Source organism: Somniosus microcephalus, unplaced genomic scaffold (assembly GCF_052327205.1).
Source record: "Somniosus microcephalus isolate GS21.2 unplaced genomic scaffold, FLI_Smic_1.0 unresolved_chr4, whole genome shotgun sequence".
Lineage (NCBI taxonomy): Eukaryota > Metazoa > Chordata > Chondrichthyes > Squaliformes > Somniosidae > Somniosus > Somniosus microcephalus.
Window position 1 is genome coordinate 9,690,132 of NW_028225182.1, and position 24,371 is coordinate 9,714,502.

General features: G+C 42.2%; 1 protein-coding gene across 1 annotated transcript; it reads left to right on the forward strand.

Moving 5' to 3' along the window:
• The first annotated feature begins 909 nt into the window (after nucleotides 1–909).
• Nucleotides 910–5,702, forward strand: LOC147089393 (putative G protein-coupled receptor 139). The gene is made up of 2 exons (XM_085977089.1): nucleotides 910–1,105; nucleotides 4,211–5,702. The coding sequence occupies exons 1-2, from the start codon at nucleotides 949–951 to the stop codon at nucleotides 5,110–5,112; spliced, it is 1,059 nt and encodes a 352-aa protein (XP_085833215.1). The 5' UTR covers nucleotides 910–948; the 3' UTR covers nucleotides 5,113–5,702.
• The last annotated feature ends 18,669 nt before the right edge of the window (nucleotides 5,703–24,371 follow it).

Genomic DNA, 24,371 nt, shown 5'->3' on the forward strand with positions numbered 1-24,371 from the left:
TCAATATTTACAGGGCAGGTCAGAATGTACCAATGTTTACATGGATCTGTGGTGGAATGAGTGGAAGTGCGTTCCTCAAAAACGATTACTATTTTCAGGGGGTAACAGGAGCGATGTCACTCTCTCACAAGCCTCCCGAGCTCTCTGTTAGTAATCAGGGGAGTTCCATCTACCGTCCCTTTATTGCCTCACAATTCTGGGACTGAGTCAATATTTGAAGGGTCAAACTTTACAGGTTATCTGTGGAATCTCGTCAGTAGTTGCCGGGGCGGGGGTGGAATTTGATACAAATTCCAGAAGAATCTATAGATTTTTACATTACATGCGGGGTATGGGGCGGGGGATTGTTCAGCATCAATATTTATAGGTAAACGAGAAAATGGGCAGATGTTTACACGGGATTGCAGGTATTGGTTATTACTGAGAGAGTTGCCTGAAATTCATAATATTTGCAGATGGTCTTAGAGTCATAGAACATGTGTAAAATATCCCAAGAACTGAAATTACCCCGGGAATTTCCTCGGGATTTTTTCGATCGATAGAAGCAGTATAGATCCAGATAATGTGTCAATTCTAATAGCGCCACTCTAAAATTGTCCATGTTTCACAGGATACACCACACAATCTCAAACAAGTAAACGGATCTCTGCTCATTTGTAATCTGCATTCAGTTTCACATTAACTTTTATTTTACAAATCATTTATTCGAATAACCTGCTGTGCTCTGCTCTTTTTTCGCTGACGTTAACATAACATGTACTAAATGAACATTGTTCTATAAAAAGTGTCTTTGTGCAAGGGAATAACTGAAGCTGTTTGTTCAATGAATGTAACTAATGTCAGTCTCCATGGATCATAATTGACTCACGAGAGGGTTTCCAGTATTATAAGTAAGAGGGATCATCTCACAGTTTTAGCGGACTCTTGGATTCTCATAGAAAGGGGAACATGAATCGGAGTCAAATGCTGGAGGTCCACAGATCTTCGGGTCCGACACAAAGTGATAGATTAGGGCGGTCATTTTTGGCAATGCTCAAGATACATTTTGTTTTTCGGGATATACAGAGTATTTACTATCCAATCCTGGCAGCTTTTGGTGTTCCTTGTAAGTCACTCTTTACAAAAATGATTTCTGTAATTCCTGATTAAATGTATTATTGTTCTTGCCGTTCACTAACCCATCCTAACTGCTATTGGTGAACCAGGTAAATAACTGTATCAAGTTGTAAATTCTGTAAACCATGTTCAGTTGTGTGACCATTTTTCTCTTTTGTTATCCTCTGTTCGCTGCTGTTAATGGACCAGGTAAGTTAATATATCCAACTATTAGTTCTATAAACTCTCTTCTGCTTTATATGTTTCACAATGCCAGTGGTTATTTGTATTAAACGTACTGAATCTGTTGTGTGGATAATAATGCTGCATGCTCCCCTGACGTGATTGTTTCTCCAGTCGCTTATTCTGAGCTCATTGTCTTTACTGTTCACCATTTGTTTGATTTGTTACAGTCTTATTAAGCATCCGACGTCCTTTGAGTCTATAACACCATCAGAATTGTTGGATGATTCTTTGTGTTGAACATTTTGTGTTGCGTTGTTTGCATTGGGCACTTGTATCAAACCAGAAAGCTGCCTTGCAGGAATTTGATCTTAACTGCTGAGATACTGTGCTATGGGGAGTTGTAGAGCGAATCCTGATAGACGGATGGTCAGTTCAATTTGAAATAATCCAGCTCAAGTCAGCAGTCTGACTCTCCTTTAGCAACCACGTTGCATTATTATCAGTATTTTTCAATGGTTAGATTATGATTTATGTAAAATATCATTATTTTTAATCATTTAAGTCATTATAACCATGCATTATTTGAATAATTATGTTTAACAGTATTGTTTACCGTGTGAGTTTTGTAACTCTATCCTGTTTTAGTTCCTTTCACAATCCTAGTCTGTCTGAGAATGCAGCCTGTTACACTGAGGCACTGTACACGGGCTCCCATTTACGGTTTCAGTTTAATAAATGGCACAACTTCACTTTGAATTATTGAGTTCAGATTGCAGGTACACTTTGAAATCTTGGTCACTACCCACTACTGAATGAATTCTGGTCAGTTTCTTCATTGTGTAGCGCTAACACTACTTCTTACTGTCTCGTGTTTCTGGGGGATATGGAAATGGTTTCAAGTTTTGTTTGCATTCAGCAAAATGCTTAATCAGTTAAACATCAGTGCTTTGATTCAATATCGTTGCCTCTAAATATAATCCAATGCCCATATAGCTCAGTTAACTGAAACTACAGAGAGCTGCACGTTAACCTTCTATTATCGCCCGTTCTATTTTAATGTGAATGATCCCAGTTTGTTATGTCTAGAGATTTAGTATTTCTTTTATTTTAAGGCCATGTTCTAGAATCAATTGGGAACTCAATCATCACTCACAGACGAGTGAAACCTCACAGAATGTTTGAGCGCATTTTTTTAATGAAACCCTCATGATATTTGGAAATTATGATTCATAATATAAAACTTTATAAACTGATTAAAGAAGAGAAAGAAAAAACTTGCATGTTTATAGCACCGTTCATGACCTCGGGGCCACCCAGAGCACTTTATAGCCAATGAGGTATTTCTAAAGGGTGGTCAGTTTTGTAATGTAGGAAACGTTCATTTGAAGTATTTTGTGGTGTAATTGCACAGTTTGGAGCAAAATATGTGCATTTTCTGCTTTTATGTAAAAATGATTTGAGCATGTAACTATTAGTGAATATAGTTTCAATGATGACATTGATTGATTTATGAATGAATATGTATTCTATCAGTTATTTACGATATTTATTTTCATTAACTGTCTCCCCCTCTGCATATCTTGCAGGTGTTGTTACTAAAGCTGCTCTCTAACAAATCGAGCTTGTATCACAATCGATACTGATCCAGTCTAACAGTTCCGAACACTGTTCCACTCATCCTCTGCTTTTCAAGACGTCCTCTGTCAGCCCCTTCCCATAATCCCCTGCTAATCTAGAACTCATTTCCGCAAGTCATTTTAAAGTCGCTGTTTCAATTCATTAGGTTCCACTTCTATCCTGCTGGAGGTGGAGAGGTTATAGGAACTGAGATTGTTGTCCGTAGAGCAGAGAATGTTTAAGAGCAGAAGTACTGGAGTTCAAAACCATGAAGGGTTTTGATAGATTAAGTCAGAAGAAACTGTTTCCACTGACAGGAGGGTCGCTAACCAAAAAAAAACACGCATTTAAGGTAATTGGCAAAAGAGCAAGAGGAGAGTTAAGGTTTTTTTTATGCAGCGTGTTGTTATGGCATACACTGCCTGAAAGGCTGGTGGAAGCAGATTGAACAGTGACTTTCAAAAGGGAATTGGATAAATACTTGAGGGGAGAACATTGCAGCGCTATTGGAAAGGAGCGGTATCATGTGAGAAATTCGATATTTTTTTAAATAGCCGGCACAAGAAAGATGGGCCGAATGGCTTCCTTCAGTGCTGTAAGATTAATCGATTCCATGATATGAACCAAGTTTGCTGACTCTTGCTGGGAATGCATGTGCCGCTCTTTCAGACACGTACAGGTCTCTATTCTTAAAGTGTGAGTATGGATAGTGTCCTAAGAAGCTCATTGAAGCTGACCCGATCGTGTTCTCACTTGAAATCTGCACCCCTACTTTACAGGAGCAGATACTGAACAATGAACTGGAGCTAATACATGGACTGTTCCACCTCCATAACCTGGGGTCACTGAATAATGATTAGGGACAGAAACCTTGGCTGCTCGCCTCCTTAATATCAGGAGTAGGATGTAGGACTCAGCTACCATCACCAATCCAGAGTGACTGATCCCAAGCAAATCACAATGACAGTTAACTCAACACATTCTGGTGCTGTTCGGTTCCCTGTTTCAAGCCACGTTGCTTTGAACAATTTGAATGCTGCCAGGCACCCCTATTTATCACAAATCGTTTCCTGAATCATTTTAAATACAGTATTCATATGTTTTTGTATATGTGGCCCATTTATTTAATAAAATTTTATATTGATTATTTTATGGTAAATAAAGTGTCTCTAGTCACCAGTCCTTGACATGGGTAAAATAATTGAATTTTATCAATTAATTCAATAACAAAATATCTTTTTTTTTACCAGTAACACAATCAAATAGGCGTCTTCAGTCTGTTTCTGATCCTTTCCCTTGTTATTGTTTACAGGTAACGTGGTGACGATTGTGATCCTGTCTCGGGGAAAGTGCGGTCTCTCCAAATGTATCACGCGCTACCTGGTGGCCATGGCAGCAGCGGATCTTCTGGTCATTATCTTTGATCTGATACTGAGACATATCCCTGTTGTTTATTATGTAGAGCTCAATTTCGTGAGGTACATCCCAGTCTGTAACATCCACGCCGTCCTGCTGTACGCAGTCACAGACTGTTCTGTCTGGTTCACGGTCAGTTTCACCTTTGATCGATATATAGCCATTTGCTACCAGAAGCTGAAAGCTAAATACTGTGTGGAGAAAACGGCGAGTGTGGTTATAGCAACGATTACCGTGTTGTTCTCTTTAAAAAATACGTTCTGGTACTTTATGTACACGAGTAAATATTGGTTCATCAATCAATCCTGGTTTTGTTATATAACACCTAGTGTTGAAGGCTCAGAAGTATGGGGTGCAGTTGAATTCTTTCATTACATTTTAACTCCATGCATACCATTTATTTTGGTCTTGCTGTTCAATGCTTTAACCGTCAGGTACATTTTAGTGACTAACAGAGCGCGCAGGCGACTCCGGTGTCCAGTCAGTGGGGAAAGTCCCAGTGACCCAGAGATGTTGAACCGCAGGAAATCCATGATTGTACTGTATGCTATATCAGGGAATTTCATACTGTTATGGGCACTATATATGATATATTGTATTTATTGGCGAATGGGTTACCTGGGCTACAGGGCTATGATTCTACCTGTGTTCATACGGGAGTTAGGCTTCATGTTTCAACTCATGAGTTGCAGCACAAACACTTTCATTTATGCGGTGACACAGCGCAAATACAGAGATGAGTTAAAGAGCCTGTTAAAATATCCCTTTGCTGCAATTGTCACAGAATTAAAAAAATGAAAAGTACAATGCAAGAACTCAATCTCGTCTGTACTTTTTTCAGTGATTGTGATATGATGGGTAGTCTCACGTTTGCAGATGGCAATTAGTTAGTAGGGACAGGACGTAGTTCAGATGGCCGAAGAAATTTGCAAAGTGACTTAAGACTGATTAAGTGAGAGGGCGAAACTATGGCAAAGGAGTTCAACATGGGCAAGTGCCTGGAGATCAAATTTGGACCCAAGAAGGATAAAACGGAGTATTTTCTAAACGCTGAGCAAATATGAGCTACAGAGGAGCACGCACTATTAAAAGCTTGTCGACAGGTAAAAAAAAAATCAAGCATGAAAATGGAATGTTGATTTATATCTCAAGTGTGCTATAATAAAAAAGTGTGGAAGTTGTATAGAGTGCTGGTCAGACCTAAGCTGGAGCAATGCTTTCATTCTGGGCAACACATCATGAGGAAGGATATATTGGTTTTGGAGGGGATACAGCTCAGGTTTACCTGAATGATATCAGGGTGAAAGAAGTTACATAATGAAGCCACTTTGCTTACATTTGGCTTGAATGCCCTAGTATAGAAGTTTGAGATGAGATCTGATCGAAGTTTGTAAAATGTGAACGATATCCAATAGGCTAAATACAGCAGAAATATTTCCTCTGCTGTTGGGAGCAATAAAAAAGTAGCACAATCTTAAACTTAGAGACTGTGGATGCTGGGTGGAATTGAATCATTCAACACTGAGGTCGATTTGTTATGTAAAGGTAACAAGGATGTAGGGGAAAGGCGGTAAATTGAATTTATGTTCAGAACAACCATGAACAAATTGAACGGTGGAACAGGGTCAAATGGCTGAATGTCCTACAACGGTTCCTAAACATGATCCATATCTAGGGATAGTTATCATTGGAGGAGCTCTGGGATCCTAGTTTAAGGGAAACATGCTCATTAGGCTCCTTTTAGTTGGCCATACATCGTGCAACATATCCACCACTGGAGCCTGTTTCACCGTTCAGTTAGATCATTGTTGATTTATTCCTCAACTCCATTTATCCACCATTGTTCCATATCTCTTGCTAAACTAATCAAAGTAAAACTCTGGGTAGAGATTTACAGATTCCACTAAAGTTTTTCTGAAGAAGTTCATCTTGATATCACTCCTGAGTGGCCGAGCTCTAATTTTAGTTTTTTGATCCGTTGTTCTGAATATCCCACCAGAGGAAATAGGTTCTCAGTATCTAGCCTAATTAATCCTGTTATTTAACGTAATTTTATACTTCTCAATTAAATCACCTCTCAACATTTGGTTCTCAAGTGAAGACGAACCAAATTTATGCATCCTGTCTTAATAATATAACCCTTTTAGCCCTAGTATCATAATGCTGAACCTGCGCTGCACCTTTTCCAAGATTAATGGCCCATATTTTCCAGCGGAGGCCTGCGATCTGGAAAAATCTGCGCCCTTAACTGTGGTCTCCCAGGACGCACACAGTTTCAATGCTGGTTCTCACCATACTCCAAGTGCGCAGAGCCCACATATCCCAGAGCCACATGTAGATCGCAGCATCCCTTGGATCACATGGAGCCAATCACAGATGCGAAGCTCCCTTCATACATTTCACAGGAAGACCTGTCAAATATATGAAAGGAGATAAATGAAAAAACACAGTTAAACTTTAAATAAATATATTTAAATAATCACATTTTTAAAATGGCATGAAATTACAATCAAATTTTAAACAAATATTTAATTTTTTGAAAAAAATAATGAAAGTATTTTACGGGGCTAAAAATAATCATCATAGCATGATGACAGTTATTGTGAACAAGACCCCATAAATGAGGTACTAATTACAAAAAACCTTATGCCAATTTAATTAACAGTCCAGCCCTTGTCCTACTGCCTATCTTAGGACTGCCTTGCCTATCTCTATTCACAATGTGGCGACAGAAAGAATTCAATAGGCACGAATCACACATCCTGCAAATTCAGCAGAAGCTGAACAGAACAGTCAGCTATCTTATACCCTGACACATTGAGCCCGATAGCATTCTGGGAATGAACGACTTCAACCATTTCATTAATTTTAACCACAGTACAAATCTGCAAGCTAAGCATCAATATAAAATAAAACAAAAACATTAATCATATGAGATTAATCCAACTCCTAACAATAAGTATATATGTACACACGACTAGGGTATCATGACCGGTTTGGTTTCTATGACAATCCGATAGCTTCATTGATACCAAAACTGATACTAGATATTTTTTTTAAGTATTTTTTTTTTTTAAACTGAATTCAAATTTACAAACTGCCGTGGTGGGTTTTGAACTCCTTTCTACGAATTGCCAATGCACGCCTCTGGATTATTAGTCCAGCAACATGTGCTTCACACTGTGTCCCCTTTTCTTTCTTTCATGAACTCATTCGCTCTCTATGCCCCCTCTCTCTCTGTCTGCCTCTCCCTCTGTCATCATCTGACTCTCTCCCTCTTTATCTGAATCTATCTGCCACACTCGCTACATCTAGCTCTTTCTCTCTGGCTGTCTCACTCCCTCTTTGTTTCTCTGTGTCTCTCTCTGTCTCTGTCTCTCTCTCTCTCTCTCTGTCCCCCTTTCACTTTTTCTTGGCCTCTATTTCCCTCTCAATCTCTCTTTTGTTCCCTTTCTGTGTATGTTTGTGTGAATCTCTCTGTGTCTCTCACTCTCTGTCACTGTCTCTGTCTCTCCCTCTTTCTGACTGTTTCGGTCTCTGTCTCTCTCTTCCTGTCTCATCCTCTCTATCACTCTCTCTCTCTCGTTCTCTCTGTCTGGCTCTGTCCTTCTCTCAAGGTATTCAATCTCAATCTCATTTTCTGTCTCCCGGTCTCTCTTTCTGTTTGTGTATCACCCTCAGTCTCGGTCTCTCTCTTTCGCTCTCTCTCCCTCTCTCTCTCTTGCTCTTTCTCTCTCTCTCAGTGTCTCTCCCTCTCGCTCTATCTAACCCACATCTCTCTGGCTTTCTCTCTGTCCCTCGACATTCTCCCTCTCTCCCTCTCTATCTCTCTGCCTCTCTATTGCTCTGTCACTTTGTCTCTCTTTCGCCAGACTCTCAAGCTCTGACTCGCTCTCACTTTCTCCATCTGTGGTTCACACTCTTCTTACTCTATCTCTCTTTATCTTTCTCTGTGGTTATCTCTATTTGTCTTATTACTTATTGTGTCTCTTCTACATTATCTCTCACTTTAACTATCTCTTTTCTAGGCTACTTGTCTTTCACCTCTATCTATCCTCCGTTATATATTTTCTCTCCCTTTCTGTTTTTTCTACGTATCTCTCTTCTCTGTCTCTCTGTCTCTCTTTCTCTTTGTCTCTCTGTCTCTCTCTGACTCTCTGTCTATGTCTCCCACTCTGTCTTTTATTGTCTCATTCACTCTGTTTACATTGCTCACTCTCTCTGTTGCACTCTTTCTTAATTTCTCTCTCTCACTCTCTCTCTCTCTGTCTCTCTCTCTCACTCTCTCTATCTCACAATATGACTGTCTCCCTTTCTCTGTTTCTCTCCTTTACCTATCTCTCTCCCTCAATCTGTCTTTCTCCCTCTCTCTCTCTCAATCTCTCTATGACCGCCCTCCCTTGGTACCCCCTCTCTCTCTCTCTTCCTCTCGGTCACTACCTCGAAATTATTCGGCCAGATTAGGTAGGTAAAGCGGATAAGGTAATATAAGTCCTTCAATAGTTAACAGACTCCTTACTAACCCTGTATGTAGAAGCCCAATGAGAGAATATTCGCTGCGGTATTTAGATTTTGGGAATGGACGAGAGCAGGTACAGACTTAAAAGGATGGGATCATCTAGGCATAGTGACCATAAAACATAGTCCTTAAGCTAGTAACTGCGAAGTACATAAGCATTATAAGACCAGGTTAATATATTGGACTAAAATTGAGATTGAGGGGTTGAGAATAGATCTTGGGCAACTAAAATGGACAACAACATTGGCAAGCAAAATGCAGAAGAGAAATGTGAAACACCTAAAATGGTATTCAACAGATTTCAGGAAAATATATTCCACTAAAAAGCACGGCCAAACTAAACACTAATGGTGGATGAATAAAGACATAAGGGAAACATTGACATAAAGACAAAGGCATACACTAAGTAAATGGACAGCAGGCAAGGGGGAATACGAAGAGATTAGGAGATAAATAGAAAAACAATTTGGAAGGCAAAGAGTTTCTTTGAAATTGAATTATCAAGGAACATAAGACAAAACAGGCTGCGTCTCTTTTCTGTTGGAAGGAGAAGACTGAAGAGTGACCTATTAAAAGTCTTTAAAATTAGGAAAAGTTATAAACGAGTAGATAGAGAGACATTGTTTCCACTTGTCGTGATGGGCAAAACTAGAAGCCATCAATTTAAGATAGTCAGCAAGGAATCAAATTGGAACATTAAATAGGAACTTATTTACCCAGAGAGTGGAGATATTATGGAACTCGCAACCATATGCGATAGTTGAAGCTAATAGTTTAGATACACTTAAGCGGAGTCTAGATAAGCATTTGAGGGAGAAATGATAGAATATTATGCTGATAGAGTTCGATGATGTATGCTGGGAGCAGGCTAGAGTGGAACATATATGCTAGCATTGACTAGTAAGGCCGAATGGTCTGTTTCTTTATTATATATTCTATCTAATGCTATGTAAACTTTGTCCCGTTCTCTCTCTCTGTCTGATCCTCTCTTGTTTGCTCTCTCTGTATCTGACTCGCTTCTCCTGCCTAACTCTCTTTCAATCTGACTGTCTCCCTGTCTTTGTGCCTCCCTTTTCGCTCTCTCTGTCTTCTCCTCTTTCTTTTTTTCTCGCTTTCTTTCTCCATCTCTCTCTCTCTGTCTGTCTGTCACTCTGTATGGGCACAAAGGATTGGGGGAGATAGATAGCACTGCAATATTTAATAGTACAGTATTGTGTTGGCTCAGAGAGAGTCTACAAGAAGGTCTAAGATAGGTTTAACGTGCATGTGTGTAACAGCAAGAAGCATGATAAAAAATGGTTCGTGAGCTGCAGGTGCAAACAGCCACATGGAAATATAATACTGTGGCGATAACTGAGACCAGGCTCAAAAAAGGCAGGATGGGTTATAAATATTCCTGGATATAAGGAGTTCAGGAAAGATAGGGAAAGAAAGAATGGAGGTGGGGTTGGTAGTATTGATTAGGGGGAATATTACAGTGATGGAGAGAGAGAGGATGTGCTTCTGAGGTCAAGGACATCATCTATTTGATTAGAGTAAAGAAACAATAGATCAGCCTTTAAACTGCTAGGTTTATTCTATAGGCCAGAAACTAGTGGGCCGGATATAGAGGAGCATCTTTGCAGGGAAATAACGGACCGGTGCTACAACTATAGAGTAGTGATAATGGGGGACTTCAACTTTTCAAGTATAGAATGCGATAGTAATGGTTTAAAGTGCAGAGAGAAGCAAGAATTTCTGAGGTGTGTTCAGGAGAACTTTCTTGATCAAATCAAATCAAATCAAATCAAATCAACTTTTATTGTCATTGTTAGTGCACAAGTGCAGTACAACGAAATGTAGGCTTGCGGCTCCCGAGAGTGTACAATTTGGATTAGGGCACTTAAACATTTCAACATACATTTGTACATATATATTAGCATAAATATGACCATAATAAAGTGCATCGGCAGATGTGCAGGCTTTAGTGTTTATTTGTGGAGTTCAGTAGGATGACAGCCCTGGGAAAGAAGCTGTTCCTAAATCTGGTCGTACGGGTGCGAATGCATCTGTACATTGCAGGCTAAATGAAGAAGGAGGCATTGAGGGTTCTGTTTCTGGGGAAATTTGGGGAACAGTGATCACCGTATCATACGGTTTAGATTAGCTATGGAAAAGAACAGGGTGTAATCAAGAGGAAAAAAAACTTCATTGGAGGATGTCCAATTACATTGGGCTGCCAATGGATCTGGCCCAGTAAAACGAAATCAACGATTGGCAGGCAAAACTGCAATCTAACAATGGGCTGCCTTTAAAGATGAGATGGTTCGGGTACAGTCGAGGTACATTCCCACGAGGGGGGATGGTAGGGAAACAAATGTCAGAGCTCCCTGGATAACGAAAGAGTTAGAGAGGGAATTGAAGCAGAATAAGGGTGCCTACATGTTAGGTTGAGAATACAAGTGAGAGCCAGGATGAATATAGAAAGTTCAGAGGTTAAGTGAAAAGGAAGTAAGAGGGGCGAAAAGAGAGTATGAGAATAGATTGGCAGTTAACATAAATTGAAATCCTCAAGTCTTCTATCAGCATATATATATTAAACGGGTAGTAAGAGGCGGGATGTGCCTAATTTGGGACCTAAATGGAGGCAGAGGGCCTGGCAGAGATACGAAATGAGTACCTTGCATATGTCTTTAACAAGGAAGAAGATACTGACAAACTCATATTGAGAGAGGAGGTATTTGAGATACTTGACAAGATAAAAATAATAAAGAGAAGTTACTAGCTGGCTCTGTTAAAGTAGATAATTAACCAGAACCGAATGGGATGCATCCTAGGATGCTGCGAGAAGGAAAGGTGGAAAACCCAGAGGCACTAGGCATAACCTTCCAAGACTCCTTAGATACGGGGATGGTACCAGAAGACTGCATAATCGCAAATGTTACACCATTGTTCAAAAAAGAGTGTAAGGATAAACCCAGCAATTACATGCCAGCCAGTTTAACCTCGATAATGGGGAAGATTTTAGACACTATTTTCCGAGGCAAATTTAAGAGTAACTTAGACAATTTGGTGCAGGCTCGATGGGCCGAAATGGCCTCTATCTGCACTGTGAGGTTTCTGTGATAAGTAAGTAAAGCCAGCACGGATTTGTTAAAGTCAAATCGTGTTTACCTAACCTGTTAGAGTTTTTGATGAGGTAACAGATAGGGTTGATGAGGGCAATGCGGTTGTTGTGGTGTACATGGACTTCCAAAGGCTTTCATAAAGTGCCACGTAATAGGCATGCCAGTAAACTTGATGCCACTGGAATAAAAGGGACAGTGGCAGCATGGATAAGTAGTTGGCTTAATGAGAGGAAGTAGAGAGTTGTAAACGTTTGTTTATCGGATTGGAGGAAGGCACGTAGTGGTGTTCTCCATGGGTCGGTACTCCGACCACTGCTTTTCTTCATGTATATCAATTACTGAACTTGAGTATATCAATTATTGAACTTGACGTTCAAAAGTTTCAGATGACACAAACTTGGGCGTATAGTGGAAGTGAGGAGAGTAGTGGTAGACTTTAAGACGACATAAACAAGCTGGTGGAATGAACGGACACATGGCAGATGAAACTTAAAGCAGAAAAGTGAGAATGGATACATTTTGTTAGGAAGAAAGAGTAGAGGCAAAATAAAATAAGGGTAACATTCTAAAGGAGGTGCATGAACAGAGAGACCTGGAGGTCTATATGCAAAATTCTTTGAAGGTGGCAGGTCAGGTTGGGTAAGAGGTTAAAAAAAATCAAAAGGGATCCTGAGTATCATAAATAGAGGCATGCAAAGCACAAAAGCAAGGAGGTTATGATGGTCATTTATAAAACACTGGTCCGGCCTCACCTGGAGTATCCTATCCAATTCTGTGTGCCGCTCTTTATGAAGGAAGAGAAGCCCTTAGACAGAGTGCAGAAATTATTTACAAGAATAATTCCAGCGATGAGGGATTGGAGAAGCTTGGATTGTTCTCATTAGAACAGAGGAGGTTGAGAGGAGATTTGATAGAGGTGTTCAAAATCATGGGAACTCAACATTCCAGGATATTTCATTTACTGAATGGAGAAGGAGGCGGGTTGGGGCTGGATAGCCATCATAATAAACGAGAGAATAAAGACTGTAGAGAGAAAGGATCTTGGCTCATAAAAACAAAATGTAGAATCAGTTTGGTTGGAGCTACGAAACAAGAAGTGCAGTAAACACTAGTGGGAGTAATTTATAGGCCCGCTAACAGTGCTTCTGGTGTCGGCAGAGTATAAATCAGGAAATTAGAGATGCATGTAACAGGGGAAATACAGTAATCATGTGAGACTTTAACTTGCATATAGACTGGGCAAACCAAATTTGCAGTAACAGCGCAGAGGAAGAGTTCATGGAATTCATTCAAGAAAGATTTCTAGATCAGTATGTCGAGTAACCTACTAGGGAATTCGCTATTTCATATGTACTATTGTACAAAGGGACAAAATCAATTAATAACCTTGTAGCAATGGAGCTTCGGGGGAGCAGTGATCATAATATGATAGAAATTTACGTTGCGTTTGAGAGTGATTTCATTAAGTTCGAAAATAGGGTCCTAAACCTGAACATAGCAAATTACGTAGGTATGAGAAGCGAGGTGTCTGAGATAGTTTGGAAATGTAGAACAAAAGATATGATATTAGGAAAGCAATGGAAAATATTTAAAGAAATAATTCATAATGCGCGATGAATCAACATTCCCTTAAGGAATAACAACAACACAGGAAAAATGGTCCAACCTTGGCTGCCAAGAACAATTGAAGATAGCATTAGATTAAAGGAAGAGGCCTATAATGTTGCCGAAAATAGTAGTAAGCCTGAGGATTAGGAGGATTTAAAATTCTGAAAAGGAGTATAAAGAAATTGATTAATAAGCAGAAAGTAGAATATGAGTCTAAACTAGCGAGATACATAAAAACAGACTTAAAAATCTTCTATAGGTATGCGAAAAGGGAAAGACTAGTCAAAGTAAACATATGTCCATAACAGGCTGAGACAGGAGAACTAATAAAGTGGAATAAGGAAATGGTAGAGAAATTAAACAAATACTTTTTGTCTGCCTTCACGGAAGAAGATGCAAAAAACAATCCCGAAATAAAGGAGAACCAAGGGTCCAGCGAGAATGAGGAACTGAAGTAAATTAGTATTAGTAAAAAAGTAGTACTGGAGAAATTAATCGGACTGCAAGCTGATAAATCCCCTGGACCGGAAGGCCTACATCCTAGGCTTTTAAAAGAGGTAACTATGGAGTTTGTGGATGCATTGGTTGTCATTTCCAAAATTCCCTAGATTCTGTAACGCTTCCTGCAGATTCGAAGGTAGCAAATGTAACCCCACTATTTAAGAAAGGAGCGAGAGAGAAAACGGGCAACTATAGACCAGTTAGCCTGTCATCAGTAGCAGTGGAAGTGCTAGTATCTACTGTTAAGGACGTGGCAACTGGGAACTTGGAAAATAATACAAGAATTGGGCAGAGTCAACACGGATTTATGAAAGGGAAATCGTGTAGGACAAATCTGTTAAAGATTTTTGAGTTTGTAACTAACAGGATATATAAGGGGGGACCAGTGGATGAAGTGTATTGGGATGTTCAGCAGGCATTCGATAATGTCCCATACAAGAGGTTATTAAACAAAATTAGAGATCATGGCATTGGGGGTAATATACTCGCATGGATTGATGATTGGTTAAAGACAGAAAACAGAGTAGGAATAAACGGGTCATTTTCGGGTTAGCAGGCTGTAACTAGTGGGGTACCACAAGGATCAGTGCTTGGACCTCAGCTATTTACAATCTATATCAATGATTTTTATGAGGGGACCAACTGTAATATATCCAAGTTTGGTGGTGACACAAAGCTAGGTGGGAATGTTGTGAGGAGGATGCGAAGAAGTTGCAAGGGGATATAGAAAGTTTAAGCATGTGAGCAAGAACATGGCAAATGGAATAAAATGTGGAGAACTGTGAAATCAGTGTATTGTTTAAATGGTGAGAGATTGGGAAACGTTGGTATTCAGAGGGACCTGGGTGTCCTTGTGCACGAATCGCTGAACGTTAACATGCAGGTATAGGAAGCAATTAGGAATGCAAATGGTATGCTGGACTTTATTACAAAAGGATTTGAGTTTAAGAGTAAAGAGGTTTTACTGCAATTATTTATTGCCTTTGTGGGATGCACACCTGCAGTATTTTGTACATCTTTCGTCACATTACCTAAGGGAGGATATACTTGCCAGAGAGGGAGTGCAGCAAAGTTTGACAAACCGATCCCTTGGATGAGGTGATTATCCTACGACGAGCAGTTGAGTAGACTAGGTCTATATTCTCTAGTGTTTGGTTGAATGAGAGGTGAACTCATTGAACCATACACAATTCTTACAGGGCTTGTTAGTATCGAGGCAGGGAGGATCATTCCCCTGGCTGGCGAGTCTAGAACCAAGGGTCACAGACTCTTAATAAGAGTGCGGTCATTTAGGACTCAGATGAGGAGAAATTTCTTCACTCAGACTGTGGTTAATCTTTGCAATTTTCTACCGCAGAGGGTGTGGCGGCTCAATTGTTATATATATTCAAAGACGACATCGATAGATATTTGGATATTAAAGGAATTAAGGGAAATGGGGATAGTTCAGTAAAATGGAGATGAGGTAGAAGATCAGCCAAGATCTTATTGAATGGTGGAGCAGTGCGAAGGGCCGATTGGCCTACTGCTGCTCCTAAGTTTTATGTTCTTATGTTCTTATTCGGGTTCTAGGAAATATAGATAGAGGTAAACTGTTCCCATTGGTGGAAGGACCGAGAACGAGAAGGCACAGATTTAAGTTGATTGGCAGAAGAACCGAAGGCGACGTGAGGAAAAACTTTTTTACACAGCGTGTGTTTAGAATCTGGAATACACTGCCTGAGAGGGTGGTGGAGGTAGATTCAATCGTGGCTTTCATTGAATAATTACCTGAAGGAAAACAAATGCAGGGCTCTGGGAAAAGGGCGGGGGAGTGGGACCAGCTGAAGTGCACTTCCAGAGAGCCAGCAAGGGCTCGATAGAATGGCCTCCTTCTGTGCTGTAACCATTCAATGATTCTATGATTCTATCTTTATCTGCCTGCCACTCCCTCTGCCTATTTCTCTCCTTCTCTCTCCTTGTCTCTTCATGGCTCACAGTCTCTCTCTCTCTCTCTCTCTGAGTCTCTGTCTCTCTCTCTCTAATTTCTGACTCTTTCTTTCTCTCTCTTCCTGCATATCTCTCTCTCTGTCTTTCTCTCTCTGTGTCTCTCTCTCTCTGTCTTGCTCTCTCTTTCTCTGTCTCATTATCCGTCTGTGTCTGTCTTTGTCTGTCTGTCTATCTTTTTTGTGTGTCTCTCTCTCCTTTTATCTGTCTCTCTTACTCTCTTCCTTTCTCTACATCTGTCTCTCCCTCTCTTTGATTCAGTATCTCATTCTCTCTGTTTTGATCTACCTTTCTCTCTGTCTCTGTCCCTCTCTCACGCTAACTGACTCGCCATCTTCATGGCTGTTCCTTTCTTTCTCTGACCTTCTCTCCATTTTTTCTCGGTCTTTGTTTCTCTATCTGCTTCTCTCTCTTCGTTAACCCTTTAAATCTCCCTCTATGTCTCACTCGCCCTCACTCTGTCTCTTCCTGTCGCACTCTCTTTGCCACTCTCCCTCTTTCTGTCTTCCTCTGCCTCTGTCTGTATCTCAATTTCTCTCACTTTGTTTTTCTCTCTATGTCTCTCTCTGTCTGTCTGTCTCTCTGCCTCTACGCGGCGCTCCCTTTGTCCCTCTGATTCTCTGTGCCTTTCTCTGCCTCTCACTGTCTATCTCACTCTGTCTCCCTATCTCTGTCTCGCTCACTGTCTGTCTAGAACTCCCTCTCCTTGCCTCTCCAACCGTCCCTCATCTCTCTATATCTTGCGCTGTCTCTCTTCTTACTCTTGCTATCATTCGCTCCAAATTTATCTCTCTATTTCTACATCTCTCATCCTGCCTCTGCTTTCTCGTTCGATTTCATTGTGTCGTATAACATTGGCTGTACTTTCCCCTCTGACTCTCCCTATCTCTCTCTCTCTGCCCCCTTTGTTTTCACTCCCTATCTCGCTCTCTGTATCTCTCGTTATATCTGTCTCTATTCCCTCTCAGTGATTCTTTCTCTCTCTTTCTCTATTCTTCTCCATATAATTTTTTTCTCTCTCCATCCCTGTCCCTCGTTCTATATCACTCTTTTACCCATGCTGTCTTTCTTTCTCCCTCTATCTATCTGTCTATCTCCCCGTGCCTCTCTGTCCTTACATTTCTCTATTTCTTCCTAATCACTTTGGGAAATATTGATGTTTGACATTGAGCTCCTCTTTCCAGTAAGGCCTGTAGAACTTCCGTGTTAATATCATAGATTCATAAGATAATAGAGCACAGAAGTAGGCCATTCTGCCCAAAATACTTGAACAGGCACTTTGATATAGCGATTCAACGAATCCCATTCGCCTCCCGTCTCCCCGGAGCTACTATATGTTCTTCAAGTAGTTAACCAGTTTCATCTTGAAAGTTATTATTGAACCTGTATCCACCATCCTTTCGGGCAGTGCATTCCAGATCATAACAATTTGCTGTGCAAATAGCACGTTTCTCATGTCGCCTCTCGTTCTTTTGCTAATTACCTTAAACATGTTTCTTCTCGTGACCAAACTTTCTGTCACTGGAAAAGGCTAAAACTAATTTAGTTTATCAAAAAAAATTATGATTTTAAACACCACCCCTAACTCTCTCCTAAATCGTCTCTGCTCTGAAGAGAACAACCCCAATTTCTCTAGTCTCTCCATGTAAATACGTCTTTCACCCCGGTACTATTCTAGTAAATCTTCCTAGCACAAAGGAAGATGGTTGTGGTTGTTGGACGCCAATCATCTCAGCTCCAGGACATCGTTGCAGGAATTCCTCAGGGCAGTGTCCTAGGCCCAAACATCTTGAGCTGCTCCATCAATGAGCTTCCCTCCATCATAAGGTCAGTTGTGGGGATGTTCGCTGATGTTTTCACAGTGTCCAGGTCCATTCTGAACTCCTTAGATGATGAATCAGTCCATGTACTCATGCAGCAAGACCTGTATGACATTCAGGCTTGTGCTGATAAACAGCAAGTGAGATTCACGCCACACTAGTGCCAGGCAATGACTATCTCCAACAAGCGAGAGTCTAACCATCACCCCTTGACATTCAATGGCATTACGATCACCGATTCCCCCACCATCAACATCCTGGGCAGCACCTCCCAAACCTGTGACCTCTATCATCTAGAAGGACAAGAGCAGCATTCTGGGATGTGGCCGTCACTAGCAAGGCTAGCATTTGTTGTCCATCCCTAATTGCCATTGAGAAAGTGATGTTCAGCTGCCTTTTTGAACCGCTGCATTCCACGTGGTGAAGATACTTCCGTAGTGCTTTTGAGAGGGAGTTCCAGAATTTTCACCCAGCGTCGATAAAGGAACGCTGATATATTTCCTATTAAATAGGGTGTGTGCCTTGGAGTGGGACTTTCAGGTGATTGTCTGCCCATGTGCCTGCGGCCTGCACCACTACACTTTCCTTGGCACAGTTTGCAAAAGGTCAGGGGATGGGAGGTGATATAAAGAAATACTTGCATGCATATAGCGCCTTTCAGGACCAACAGACCTCCCAAAGTGCTTTACAGGAAATGAATACTTTTTGAAGTGTAGTCACTGCTGTTATATAGGAAGCGTAGCAGCCAATTTGCACACAGCAAGCTCCCACAAACAGCAATGGGATAATGACCAGATAATCTGTTTTATTGATGTTGATTGAGGGATAAATATTGGTCAGGACACCTGGGATATCTCCCCCGCTCTTCTTCGAAATAGTGCCATGAGAACTTTTATGTCCACCTGAGCAAGCAAATGGGGCATTGGTTAATGTCTCTTCTGAAAGCCAGCACCTTTGACAGTGCCGCCCTCCCTCAGTATTGCACTGGACTATCAATCTAGATGTTTGTGCTCAAGTCTCTGGCATGGGACTTGAACAAGCAGACTTCTGATTTGGAGGTGAGTATTTTACCACCTGAGTCATGGCGGGGAGCACGAGAACACGAGATCGAAGGAAAGAGAGTAGAGCTGCTCGAACGGGGAGAGAGTAGAGGGGATAGACTTGGGGACGTAGGAGATGGGTTCGAACCAGGGAAAGGAGAGGGGATCGACAGGTGGAGATAGGAGAGGGTTTCGGAGGGTCTATAGAAGAGGGGATATAAGATGAGAGGGGATCGAAGTGGACAAAGAAGAAGGACGTGAAGGAGGGAAAGATGAGAGAGAATCGAAGTGGGAGAGAGGAGAGGGATTCGAAGGGGAAGTATGAGAGGGGATCGAAGGGGAGAGTGGAATGAGGATCGAGGTGAGGAGAGCCGTGGTGATTGAAGGTGGAGAAGAGAGGGGTTCGAATGGGGAGAGGGGATCAAGTGAGGGAGAGTGCGGATCATAGGCGATAGAGATGATGTGAACGAAGGGGAGAGAGGGGAGTGGATCGAAGGGGAGAGAGAAGAGGGGATGGAAGGGGAGAGAGAAGAGGGGATGGAAGCGGCGAGAGGAGAGGATACCAAAGGCGGAGCGGTTGGCAAAGTGGGAGAGGAGAGGAATTCGAAGTGGAGAGGGAAGGGGGTGTCAAACTGGGGGGAGAGATCGGATTAAAGGGGAGAGAGGAGAGGGGATGGAAGGGGATAGGCAAGCGTGTATCAAAGTGGAGAGGGGATCGAACGGGCAGGGAGGAGAAATGAATGAAGGGGAGAGATGAGAGGGGATTGAAGGGAAGAGAGGAGAGGGGATCGAAGGGGCGAGAGAAGAGATGATCGAAAGGGGGAGAAGCGTTTGGAAAGCGATGAGCTAAGTGAGGGAGGAGCTTGGAGAGGTTCAAAAGTCAGGAACTCGGGGGGGAGAAGGTCAGGAAGTCGAGGGTGATGTCAGGAACTCGGGGAGTGAAGGTCAGGAACTTGATGGGGCGAGTGCGGTGAAAACAGTGCGGGGTGAGAAAGAACGTAACCCATGTATAATGGAAGAGGGATGAAAGCAAGAACGTAATCCTGATGGGAAGATAGATCACCTTCTCCCGCACTCTGTTAGCCCTGAATCACGTTCTTCCATCCCCACCCACTTTACACCTGCAACACGTTCTCTCACTCTCTTCATACACTTAATGAGGCAGCAGCGTAATAGCTACTCAATTGTCTGTTTATGATAAACAGGAGCGAACACGGAACAATAGTGAATCGACAGCCACTTCTACATCTGCCCTATTTTATTTAAAATCAATAAAAAATAAATTGGGGTGAGGCGCTATTGCCGATTTTGCATAACCAGCCAACATCAATGCCATGGTCTTTAAATGGTGGTGGACAGCCAGTGAGGTACTTGACTCTGGACAGAATGATCATCAGTTTAGCACAGAGAATGGAGACAGAGCTGGGTAAATTGTAATCGCCTTGGATCGGAAGCAGAATGGAAGCTGGGGATTTGGCAATGGTAGAAATTCACTGATAGGGATAAGGTGAATAGATAATAGATTGCAATTTAGCTTGGTCTTGAAACATAAATGAAACTGCAACGACAGTGGTAATTAGCAGTTAACAGACAATAAGCTCTAAATTATTAGTAGTAATGAATAAAAACAGAAACTGCTGGAAATGCTCAGCAGGTTAGTCAGCAGGACCAGGGGAGGGGAGGAAGGAAAAAAGGGAAGGGCTGTGTTAGGATGGCAGGCAGGAGAGATTAAAGGACATCCTCCATCATCCTCTGGATCAACCTCCGCCACTTCCGCCACCTCCAGCATGATCCCACCACCAGAAACATCCTACCCTCACCTTCTCTTTCAGCATTCCGAAGGGACCGCTCCCTCCGTGACACCCTGGTCCACGCCTCTATTACTCCCAACACCCATTCCCCTTCGCCGGGCACCTTCACATGCAAGCAGAGGAGATGCAACACATGCCGTTTTACCTCCTCCCTTCCCACTGTACAGGGCCCCAAAACACTCATTCTAGGTGAAACAGCGATTTATTGTACATCTTGCAATGTAATACACTGTAATCGCTGCTCTTCTAGATTGGGGAGACCAAACGCAGATTGGGTGACCGCTTTGCAGAACACCTCTGTTCAGTCCGTTAGGGTGACCCCGAGATTCCGCTCGCCTGTCACTTTAATTATCCACTGCACTCCCACTCTGACCTCTCTGTCCTCGGCCTCCTGCACTGTTCTAATTAAACTCAACCTAAGCTCGAGGAACAGCACCTCATCTTTCGATTAGGCACTTTTCAGCCTTCTGGCCTCAACACCGATTATAACAATTTCAGACTATAACCCCTGCCACATCCTATCTTTCTCTCTCTCTCACATGGCAGCTTTCGATCATTCTGCCATGCACATTTCATCTAGACTCATCTTTCTGAACTTGTCCCATTACCTTCTCCTTTTGCCTGCACCATCATCACTTCTGTCTCTTAATCTCTCCTGCCTTCCATCCTATCACAGAGCTTCCCTTTTGTTCGTTCCTCCTCTCTGCCCTTTCCCTGCTCCTATACTTTTTTAAAAACCTGTTCCATCTCCAAATTTTCCAGTTCTGACGAAGGGTCATCGACATTAAACGTTAAATCTGTTTCTCTCTCCACAAATGCTACTGACATGCTGAGCACTTCCTGCATTTTCTGTTTTTATTTCAGATTTCCAGCATCCGCAGTATTTTGCTTTGTATCAGCTATAAATTATTGCTTGATGAGGTGGTAAAAGCTGTGAGCTAGAAGCTGATTAAGCAATTGCAACTTGTTTGATTCGCAAAAGTTATATATGAGGCACTAATTTGCGTAAGCAGAGACTTGGAGACAGAGTTGGGTAAATCATAGTCAGAGTGGATCACAAGCATGTTCGAAGCTGGGAATTTGGTGATAGTATGAATTTGGTGGAGAGGAGGAAGGCGGTTTCTCAAATCCAACTGAATGGAAGAAGTGGAGCCACAGAACTCGAGGATTCAAAGTAAAGTATTGAATATTTAGATTCTTTTTATTTAATATCTCACTGGTTTTTGCTAAGCTTCAGTAGATTGCTTGGAGGAACGAATAGAACTATTGCAGTGTAGTTTAGAGCTAGTTAACAACAATTATATAAATCACCTTGTAGCTAAGCAGCTTATTTTGTTTCTAGTTATAATGGAAGGAAAACTAAGAACCGCAGTCTGTAACTGCTGCGCCATGTGGGAACTTCAGGAAGCTTATTGTGAGCTGAAGGCCTAACATTTCAGGAAGTGCCTCCAGCTGCTCGAATACACTTTGAAGGTTTCTGAGTTTGAGGGGCAGCTGGATTCACTTCAGCAAACAAGGATGCTGAAAGCGTCCTGGATCACTGAATCCAAGAGGTTGTCACACATAAGTCAGATATAGTTCAGAATACCATGTGGGTGGCCAGCAAGAAGCGTAGGAAGATGCAGGTAATTCAGTAATTCTCCGGGAGTGCGGCAATCTCAAACATATATTTAGCATTGAGTACCTTGGAGGTTGACCACACCTCAAAGGAGAGCCTACCTGCGTCTGGCACTGTGAGACAAGGACCGCACAGGGAGTGGCAGCAAACTGTAGGACTGCAGTACTAATTGGAGATTCGATAATCAGGGTGACAGACAGGCAGTTTTGCTAACGTCGACGTGAGGCCTATATCGTATGCATGCTTACTGGTGCCAGTGTAAGGGACATCATGGAGAGGGTCATAAGATCATAAGATCATAAGAAGTAGGAGCAGGAGTAGGCCATGATGTAAGAAAAAGGAGTCTTACCATCAAGTAACTTTAAAGTAAGCTTTAAGTAACTTATAAACACACTATATACAAGAGAGGTCTTTACCATGCCTCTGGTAGAAGCCTCTTACAATACTGAACAGACCAGTATTTATACCAGTCCAACAGGAAGTGACATGACAGGAAGTGATGTATGTACACAGTTCATAGTTCATAGTTCACAGTTCACAGGAAGTGATGACATAACTTCCCGGAAGTTATTATTATTATCACATTCTTCCCTCCTGCAGGATTAGGAGGCTGTGGTCTACCTTTTGGTCCGCAGCCGTCGAACAAGGAAGAGTTGCACCCATTTGGATTCCCGTCGTAGAGGGTCGCTGGTCCGCTTACATGCGGTTGGCCATTGGTCAGAGTCTGTGTGGCCTGGATTGCCCTGTGAAGGGTCGGGGAGATCATGGCTTCGAGTACGAGCCCCAATAGGTTCAAAGTCGGACTGCCTCTGTTCAGAGGGAGGTGCAGAGCTGGTCTGTGGCGGATCAGTACTTTCATGCACGGTACTGGGAGGGTCGCAACCTTGAGTACGTGGTTCTACCGGCACCAAGCTAGTTGGTGTCCGATCAGGATCCTGGAGAGGGGTACCCGATAGGTTCCAAGAGTTTCCTGGTGAAATGCCATCACCCGATGTCCCACTAGGTCCTGGTGGGCAGGGAGCCAGATCCCGTAATGATATGGTAGATTCTCGGCCGTCGGAATATCGTATGTTTGCATATGTGGGGTTGGCATCGGTTAGTTCGACCTCGTCTACGAGAGGGTCATTTTTAGATGTCCGAACGTATCTTCGGAGTAATACAGGTCCAGGGGTAGTTAGCCATGACGGGAGTGATGTCCCATGAGATGAGCGACGCTGGAATCCAAAGAACCGCTCATGAGGTGTAGTATTTGTGGCTGTAGAAAGCAGGGACCGTATAGAGTGCAATGCATCCGGAAGCACTGTTTCCCATTGCTGGTCTGGTAGGCCCCGAGATCTTAAAGCGAGACGTACGGAATTCCAGATGATACCGTTATACCTCTCTACCTGCCCATTTCCGATGGGATGGTATGGTGTTGTTTTGCTTGTAGCAATTCCCCGTTCTGAGAGGTAGTCCTTGAGTTCCCTTGACATAAAGGATGGACCCCGATCTGAGTGAATATAAGCTGGCATGCCACAGAGAGAAAATACCTGCTCAAGGCAGCAGATTACTGTGGACGCCAGCATATTGGAGCAGGGGAAGGGAAACGGAAAACGTGAATATTCGTCGATCATGGTGAGCAAATATGTGTTCCGAGTTGAAGAGGGCACTGGGCCCTTAAAATCGATGCTAAGTCGTTGCATCGGTTGGGTTGCATGTATGAGTATACCATCTGAGGGGCGGAAGAACTGAGGTTTCAATTCCGCACAAAGCTGGCATTCTGAGCATATTTTCTTTACATCTCCAGTGGAAAAAGGGAGATTCCGTGATCGTACGAAATGTAGCATGCGCGTAATGCCAGGATGACACAATCCATTGTGGACATCCATGAGAGTACAGGATGACATAGTGGAACAGAATGCCCGTGTGAGGGTGTCCGGGGCCACATTCTCCTTGCCAGGCCGATAGAGAATGGTATAACCAAAAGAGGCCAGTTCCATCCTCCAAAGTTGTATTTTATTATTCTTAATTTTAGTTCGTTTTCGATTATCGAGCATGAAGGCGACTG